The sequence below is a fragment of the Trichomycterus rosablanca genome, chromosome 2, assembly GCF_030014385.1.
Source record: "Trichomycterus rosablanca isolate fTriRos1 chromosome 2, fTriRos1.hap1, whole genome shotgun sequence".
NCBI lineage: Eukaryota > Metazoa > Chordata > Actinopteri > Siluriformes > Trichomycteridae > Trichomycterus > Trichomycterus rosablanca.
Window position 1 is genome coordinate 2,512,855 of NC_085989.1, and position 9,646 is coordinate 2,522,500.

A 9,646-nucleotide genomic window follows, 5' to 3' on the forward strand; every position below is an offset into this window, starting at 1 on the left:
TTGGAAACTGGCCACGGGCTGATAGGGAAAGATATTCAGATGAGGAAGAGCATGGAAATGAAATAGGAAAATATTCTATATGGCCAAAAATATTCGGACACCTGACCATGACCTTGTTGGACATCGTATTTCAAAAATAAACAGCATTAATGTAGACTGACCTCTGGACCCCTTGGAATTTGGGTCCATTCATTCAATGCCCAAAGAGCATTTCTATGGCTGATGTTGGTCAAGAAAGTCTCAGTTGATGTTCCAGTTCATTTCAGACCTCTTCAGTGAAGCACTTTGTAGTTCTACAATTACTGACTGTAGTGCATCTGTTTCTCTACTTCTTCAGTGGTCAGGGATGCCACAGAGCAGGTATTATTTAGGTGGTGGATCATTCTCAGCACTGCAGTGACACTGACATGGTGGTGGTGTGTTAGTGTGTGTTGTGCTGGTATGAGTGGATCAGACACAGCAGCGTTTTTTTAAATACCGTGTGCACTCACTGTCCACTGTATTAGACACTACTACCTAGTCGGTCCACCTTGTAGATGTAAAGTCAGAGACGATCGCTCATCTACTGCTGCTGTTTGAGTCGGTCATCTTCTAGACGCTGCCCACGGGGCACTGTTGGATGGATGTTTTTGGTTGGTGGACTATTCTCAGTCCAGCAGTGACAGTGAGGTGTTTAAAAACTCCAGCTGCGCTGCTGTGTCTGATCCACTCATACCAGCACAACACACACTAACACACCACCACCATGTCAGTGTCACTGCAGTGCTGAGAATGATCCACCACCTAATTCAAAGAAACAGATGGACTACAGTCAGTAATTGTAGAACTGCAAAGTGCTTCTATATGGTAAGTGGAGCTGATAAAATGGACAGTGAGTGTAGAAACCAGGAGGTGGTTTTAATGTTATGCAAGTGTGAGTTTCACCTCTAAGAAATAAACTCTCCAGGATCCAGAATTAGATGTTAAATTAATATTTTAATATTTCCAGGTTCAATAAATTAACATCGACATTAATACATGAATCATGAGATCAGTAGTCGTAATCTACATCATGAGCTGTGCTAAACCTCTGAGATATACAGTCTTAAATTAGCATTCGTACCCGATTCAATCGTTTACAGTACATACACTACGAGAGAGCAGCGAATAAAACCAAAGAAAATGAAAATTCATTTACAGCAGCGCTGGAAAATAGAGGCTGGAGGGAAGAACCGGAGATACGAAGTGTGTGTTCAATTACAGCGATCTGCACAGTCAGTTCTTTTCCAAAATACGATTATACTGAGTTATTTCATGTACCGGCGCCGGCGTATTTTCAGAGAATTCTCAACTCAGGACCTGTTATTGCAATCTGCACTCGAACGCTTACGAATCTCAGGTCTTACAACCCCAAATCAGAAAACATTGGGACAGTATGGAAAACACAAATAAAATAAAAACACAGAGTTCCTTACATTTACTTTGACGTTTATTTGATGTCAGACAGGATGAACCTGAGATGTTTCATGCTTTATCTGCTCGACTGCATTTCGTTTATTAATAAACATCCATACCTGCATTTCAGGCCTGCAACACATTCCAAATAAAGTTGGGACGGGGGCAATTTAGGGCTGGTAATGAGGAGAAAACACTAAATAATGATGTGATTCCAAACAGGTGATTGTGATCATGGTTTGGTACAGAAGCAGCATCCAGGAAAGGCTGAGAGTCTCTGATGAGTAAAGATGATCAGAGGATCCAGTTTGTCCTCAAATGTTTAAAAACAATGAACCTCAAAGAAAGATTGGAAGGGATTTGCATGTTCTCCCTCTACAGTGCAGAATATCATTAAACCATTCAAGGAATCAGGAGGAATTTCAGTGCGTAAAGGCCAAGGGTGCAAGCTTAATCTGAACGCTCGTGATCTTCCATCCACTAGCTGATATAACCACATGGGTGAGGGATTAGTTTATCAAACCTTTATCAAGCTCTACAATACAGAGTTACTGCACAAATGATACTTAACACTTTACTGTTTAAAAAAAAAAGCCTTATGGTAACCATGTCCAGAAGCGGCGTCGACTTCTCTGGGCTCCGAGGCATCTAGGATGGACCATCACACAGTGGAAACGTGTATTGTGGTCAGATGAATCAGCATTCCAGGTCTTTTTTGGAAAAAATGGACATTGTGTACTCCGGACCAAAGACGAAAAGGATCCAGACTGATATCAGAAAGAAGTCCTGGTATGGGGGCGTGTCAGTGCCAGAGTCTGTCATGGTATGGGGCGTGTCAGTGCCAGAGTCTGTCATGGTATGGGGGCGTGTCAGTGCCAGAGTCTGTCATGGTATGGGGGCGTGTCAGTGCCAGAGTCTGTCATGGTATGGGGGCGTGTCAGTGCCAGAGTCTGTCATGGTATGGGGCGTGTCAGTACCAGGGTCTGTCATGGTATGGGGGTGTGTCAGTGCCAGGGTCTGTCATGGTATGGGGGTGTGTCAGTGCCAGGGTCTGTCATGGTATGGGGGTGTGTCAGTGCCAGGGTCTGTCATGGTATGGGGGTGTGTCAGTACCAGGGTCTGTCATGGTATGGGGGCGTGTCAGTGCCAGGGTCTGTCATGGTATGGGGGCGTGTCAGTGACAGGGTCTGTCATGGTATGGGGCGTGTCAGTACCAGGGTCGGTCATGGTATGGGGTGTGTCAGTACCAGGGTCTGTCATGGTATGGGGTGTGTCGGTACCAGGGTCTGTCATGGTATGGGGCGTGTCAGTACCAGGGTCTGTCATGGTATGAGGGTGTGTCAGTAACAGGGTCTGTCATGGTATGGGGGTGTGTCAGTACCAGGGTCTGTCATGGTATGTGGGTGTGTCAGTACCAGGGTCTGTCATGGTATGGGGGTGTGTCAGTACCAGGGTCTGTCATGGTATGTGGGTGTGTCAGTACCAGGGTCTGTCATGGTATGGGGGCATGTCAGTACCAGGGTGTGTCATGGTATGTGGGCGTGTCAGTACCAGGGTGTGTCATGGTATGGGGGCGTGTCAGTACCAGGGTGTGTCATGGTATGGGGCGTGTCAGTACACGGGTGTGTCATGGTATGGGGGTGTGTCAGTACCAGGGTGTGTCATGGTATGGGGCGTGTCAGTACCAGGGTGTGTCATGGTATGGGGCGTGTCAGTACCAGGGTCTGTCATGGTATGGGGCGTGTCAGTACCAGGGTCTGTCATGGTATGGGGCGTGTCAGTACCAGGGTCTGTCATGGTATGGGGCGTGTCAGTACCAGGGTCTGTCATGGTATGGGGGTGTGTCAGTAACAGGGTCTGTCATGGTATGGGGGTGTGTCAGTAACAGGGTCTGTCATGGTATGGGGCGTGTCAGTACCAGGGTCTGTCATGGTATGGGGCGTGTCAGTACCAGGGTCTGTCATGGTATGGGGGTGTGTCAGTAACAGGGTCTGTCATGGTATGGGGGTGTGTCAGTACCAGGGTCTGTCATGGTATGTGGGTGTGTCAGTACCAGGGTCTGTCATGGTATGGGGGTGTGTCAGTACCAGGGTCTGTCATGGTATGTGGGTGTGTCAGTACCAGGGTCTGTCATGGTATGTGGGTGTGTCAGTACCAGGGTCTGTCATGGTATGGGGGTGTGTCAGTACCAGGGTCTGTCATGGTATGTGGGCATGTCAGTACCAGGGTGTGTCATGGTATGTGGGCGTGTCAGTACCAGGGTGTGTCATGGTATGGGGCGTGTCAGTACCAGGGTGTGTCATGGTATGGGGCGTGTCAGTACCAGGGTGTGTCATGGTATGGGGCGTGTCAGTACCAGGGTCTGTCATGGTATGGGGCGTGTCAGAACCAGGGTCTGTCATGGTATGGGGCGTGTCAGTACCAGGGTCTGTCATGGTATGGGGCGTGTCAGTACCAGGGTCTGTCATGGTATGGGGGTGTGTCAGTAACAGGGTCTGTCATGGTATGGGGGTGTGTCAGTAACAGGGTCTGTCATGGTATGGGGCGTGTCAGTACCAGGGTCTGTCATGGTATGGGGCGTGTCAGTACCAGGGTCTGTCATGGTATGGGGGTGTGTCAGTAACAGGGTCTGTCATGGTATGGGGGCGTCAGTACCAGGGTCTGTCATGGTATGGGGCGTGTCAGTACCAGGGTCTATCATGGTACGGGGTGTGTCAGTACCAGGGTCTGTCATGGTATGGGGCGTGTCAGTACCAGGGTCTGTCATGGTATGGGGGTGTGTCAGTAACAGGGTCTGTCATGGTATGGGGGTGTGTCAGTAACAGGGTCTGTCATGGTATGGGGCGTGTCAGTACCAGGGTCTGTCATGGTATGGGGCGTGTCAGTACCAGGGTCTGTCATGGTATGGGGGTGTGTCAGTAACAGGGTCTGTCATGGTATGGGGGCGTCAGTACCAGGGTCTGTCATGGTATGGGGCGTGTCAGTACCAGGGTCTATCATGGTACGGGGTGTGTCAGTACCAGGGTCTGTCATGGTATGGGGGTGTGTCAGTACCCTTGGTAAAGGTCATTTACATTCTGTGATGCAGCATTAATACAGAAAAGTACGTTGAGATCTTAGAGCAACATGTGCTGCCTTCAAGACGTCGTCTTTTCCAGGGACGTCCAGCATTTTTCAACAAGACGGTGCAAAACCACCTGCTGCACACATTACAAAGGCGTGGCTAAGGAAGAAGAGAGTACGGGGGCTGGACTGGCCCGCCTGCAGTCCTGACCTGTCCCCAATAGAGAACGCGTGGAGACACCGTACTGTTGCACATCTTAAGACGTGTTTGCAGGAAGAACGGGACAAAATAACGGAAACACTAAATCACTTGGTGTCTTCGGTGCCAAAACATCTTTTAGAAAACGGTAAATGCTTTACCGTCCCAACTTTTTGATACTGTGTTGCAGGCCTGAAATGCAGGAATGGATGTTTATCAATAAATGAAATGAAGTCGAGCAGATAAAACATGAAATATCTCAAATAGGCATTTTCCATGCTGTCCCAACTTCTTCTGATTTTGGGGTTGACCCTGGCCGTGCAGAACGCTCCATAAGAATTATTTCCTATCCCAGCAGCACAACGTCTGCACCGCATTCACATACAATCACTTCAGAGAGAAAATGAGCCCTGTAGGATGATTATTTGTACCTGTAAACATGTTTATCAGCACTACGGTGGCACTACAACAGCAACACGGGTCAATTTCAATAAATAAGTGAACACTAAGGTGTTCAGAAGGCTTCTGTACGTTACTCCTGACCACCGTGAACCAAAGAGTATCGTTTAAAGACTCCCTTCTTCACATCCAGTATTAAACGAGCGCGGGTCACCGTTTCACACTCGAACGAAAGCAAAAGCACAAAACGCAGATTTGTTTTCACCTTCTCATCTGTCAGTAAGAACGTGGTGAACGTTACAGACACCGTAGCAGCACGAGAGGCTCGTCGGGCGTTCGCGGTAGGACAGGAGGGACGCTATTTCCGTCTCCAGATCCACAGCGTACACCAGGATCTATTTACAGTCTGACAGACTGTACTCACACACCCCGTCATTTCTCACACTAACACACACACCATCCCGGTCTCTCTCCCCTCGACGGATTTTAGAGTACGGCTACGTTCACAAGGACATTTTGGGTAAGTGTCAGAAGACATAATGATGTGCAGCGCAGTTTTATTGGGCGGTTTCAGAAAGCAGGCGGCATCTACGCACGTATAATTAGCGCACCATCATTAGATTAGTGTCGGTACTATTTGCAGCAGGGTTAAGTAGGGAGGTATTGTATAGGCATTTAGGACGTACCTGGAGATGCTCTAGGTCTGGGGGTATCAAACTTTTGGGTCACAATGCATCTTAGTCTCTCTATACAAGACGTAACATAAAGCCTCCACAAGGGGGCGTTCACATACAAGTTTATTTAACTATTAAGTTTATTATTTTTCTCTGTGTATACACTGATCAGCCATAACATTAAAACCACCTCCTTGTTTCTACACTCACTGTCCATGTTATCAGCTCCACTTACCATATAGAAGCACTTTGTAGTTCTACAATTACTGACTGTAGTCCATCTGTTTCTCTGCATACTTTTTTAGCCCCCTTTCATGCTGTTCTTTAATGGTCAGGACCCCCACAGGCACTGACAAGGTGGTGGTGTATTAGTGTGTGTTGTGCTGGTATGCATGCTGGAGTTTTAAACACCGTGTCCACTCACTGTCCACTCTATCAGACGCTCCTACCTAGACGGTCCACCTTGTAGATGTAAAGTCAGAGACGATCGCTCGTCTATTGCTGCTGTTTGAGTCGGTCATCTTCTAGACCTTCATCAGTGGGCACAGGACGCTGCACACGGGGCGCTGCTGGCTGGATATTTCTGGTTGGTGGACTATTCTCAGTCCAGCAGTGACCGTGATGTGCTGTGTCTGATCCGCTCATACCAGCACAACACACACTAACACACCACCATGTCAGTGTCACTGCAGTGCTGAGAATGATCCACCACCTAAATAATACCTGCTCTGTGGTGGTCCTGACCATTGAAGAACAGGGTGAAAGGAGGGTAACAAAGCATGCAGAGAAACAAATGGACTACAGTCAGTAATTGTAGAACTACAAAGTGCTCCTATATGGTAAGTGGAGCTGATAAAATGGACGGTGAGTTGTAATGTTATGGCTGATCGGTGTATATTTATGTATTTTTGTAATTATTAAGCGCTTCATGACGGTCAGGGTGCCTCATTCACTGACTCAGTCACACTGAGGGACGCTCAACCCACTCGATGTGGGAAAGCATGACATAGTTCCTACAGAGAGTGACCAAAGATAAGGAACAAACCCAGGTCATCGCACCCGGGATGCTTTGAGACACCCACACTAATAGCTGCACAAGCAAGTCACATTTTATGCTTTTTTTAACTTAAAAAAATAGAATCCTGTGGTCAAGCACAATGAAAGATCACGTTCAATATCGGGTCTGTCTGAAAACCTGGCGCTCTCTCTACGTGTCGTGTTCTACATCATCCTATGTGCGCTCACGAGAAGAGGGCGTGTCTAAATTCCTATATGCGTTAAAATGCTCCTACTGAGGCGCCTTAATTCTGAGTGATAACCTGACTGAATCAGCGCCAATCAATGCCGATCCCCGCTCTGACTGAGGAGAACGACGCTGACCCACGCCCCCTCCGACACGCGGGCGGCGGCCGTACGCGCCTCGTCACCTACACTTTGACGAGTGCAGCGCGGCTCAGCGTTGTGTACGGAGAGACACACCCGGACAGCGCGCATTCAGCCAGCAGAGGTCGTAATTGCATTAGTTACGAGAGAGCGAGACCCCATCCGGCTTAGTCCCGCCCATATATGAACAACAGGCCAATCGTCGTTCATGTGGCCGCTCGGCCTAACCGGCGGGCCGAGCCGAGATTCGATACGACGTATTCGAGATCCCAGCTCTGGTACCAAAGTGAGTTCTTTTTGAATGTGAATAAATTCTCGTCGATGTTTAGTCTGTATGACGGTGCGCAAGTGGAGCTTATTTGCAAATTCGGGCTGGTCAGGGACGGTTTATCGGACGTAATCTCTGTCTAAGTACTGCATCTAAATAATCTGCCTCATGAGTTCGATGTCGCATTAGAATCCTCTCTACTGAGGCTGATCAGGTAGGTATTAGGGAGCAGGGCGGGTCACTAGGTTTTCAGACACCCTATGTTGCTAAAATCAAAACCCAGTACCAATTCGGTACCTTCGGGCCAAGACGGAATCAAAATCAAATTCATGCACCCCTGTGCAACACTGATAAACTGAATCGATGCATTTTTGTTCCGGCTCGCGCGGGACGTCGTGCTGAGCCGCCGGTCCGCGTCCTGCCTTCTTGTTATTCATTAATACGGAGGCGAGTATCAGATTCGGCTCTGCTCTATATGCAGCGTTACGAAAGTGACACCAGGACTTCTTCTCCCCGCTACATTTTCCATTCCTCCCTTTATATTACCGAGTAAAATGAGTTCTGAGAGAGGCGGCGTCCTGGAGGAGCCGCCCGATGCCTTCCCGGTGCAACCTTTCACGCTTCTCTCTCACTCGCGCTGCGTTCTGCCGATTACGTCGTCGCGGTGTAAAGCTGAGACTCGTAGCGCCGCCGCTCGTGAGCGATTAGCGTGAACAGCTGCGGTATCGTCCGGGCTCCTCACAAGCTCACGCTGCGGTGGTGCTGCTTCACGAAGTTCTCCCGGTCCTTCTGATGCCGCTCGGCCCCGGGTGCCGCCTTATCGCCCTCGTTGCCCCGCCTGAAGACGCTGGCGCCGTCCTGCTCCTCGCCCACGATGCTCCCGACGTCGCTCAGGTTGCCCAGGTGCTCCACGGAGTCGCACTTCTCCAGGTCCGACGCGATGGTCTGCAGGCTGATGACCGACAGCGAGTCCGAGCCCGCCCTCTCCGCCGCCTGGCCCCACCCGGCCTCCCGGTGCTTCTCCACCCACCGCCTGGTCCTCTCCTGGTCGGCCCAGTCGTTCTCCAGCAGGCTCGACCCGACCCCCCCGTAAGCCCCCGCCTGTATGACCGCCTCGACCTCAGACTCCGCCCCTACGGGAGAGCTGCGCCCGCCGCGGGCGCGGTTCCTCTGCCTGGCGGTGCGGGCGCGGCCCCTCTGGGCGTGGATCTGCTCGCTGATCTGTTCCAGGTTTCGCAGGGCCACCGAGTAGCGGGTTTTCACCTTCGCCACGCGCTGCTCCAGCTGGACCACCTTGGCCTTGTGCTCCTGGGAAGAGTTAAAGGAGCAACATGTACGATATATTACAAATACACTTTGACACCACATCATGCTGTTTATGCTGGTGGCTTAGTACTAAACTGATCATAGTGTAATCTAGACAATTAGTGCTGTCCTACTTTACATTTTGAGTTATCCCGGTAACCACATAGAAACCGCAGTACTGTATTACTCTATTTTTGACATTGATTCAATTTTTTTTGCATTTTCTCCCTTTTTGTCCTGTAGCCAATTAGTCTACCTATCTATCTATCTATCTATCTATCTATCTATCTATCTATCTATCTATCTATCTATCTATCTGTCTATTTATCTTTCTTTCTATCAATCTTCCTATCTGTCTGTCTGTCTATCTATTTGTCTGTCTGTCTGTTGATCTATCTGTCTGTCTCTATCTGTCTATCTCTATCTGTCTGTCGATCTTCTGTATCTATCTATCTATTTATCTGTCTGTCTATCTATCTTTCTATCTATCTATCTATCTATCTATCTATCTATCTATTTATCTGTCTGTCTATCTATCTATCTGTCTATCTTTCTTTCTATCTATCTATCTGTCTATTTATCTTTCTTTCTATCAATCTTTCTTTCTATCTATCTGTCTGTCTGTCTGTCTGTCTGTCTGTCTGTCTGTCTGTCTGTCTATCTATCTATCTATCTATCTATCTATCTATTTATCTGTCTGTATCTATCTATCTATCTATCTATCTATCTATCTATCTATCTATCTATTTATTTATCTGTCTGTCTATCTATCTATCTGTCTATCTTTCTTTCTATCTATCTATCTATCTATCTATCTGTCTATTTATCTTTCTTTCTATCAATCTTTCTTTCTATCTGTCTGTCTGTCTGTGTCTGTCTGTCTATCTATCTATCTATCTGTCTATCTTTCTTTCTATCTAT

The 9,646-nt window shown here is 48.2% G+C and overlaps 1 protein-coding gene across 1 annotated transcript in view; it reads right to left on the reverse strand.

The window, feature by feature from the left end:
• Positions 1 to 7,663: 7,663 nt before the first annotated feature.
• sh3bp5lb (SH3-binding domain protein 5-like, b) overlaps positions 7,664 to 9,646 on the reverse strand; it is a 15,877-nt gene continuing 13,894 nt past the window's right edge. The window contains exon 7 of the mRNA XM_062989477.1: positions 7,664 to 8,728. Coding sequence (XP_062845547.1) covers positions 8,159 to 8,728 — 570 coding nt within the window. The 3' untranslated portion in view covers positions 7,664 to 8,158. The remainder of the gene's footprint in view (positions 8,729 to 9,646) is intronic.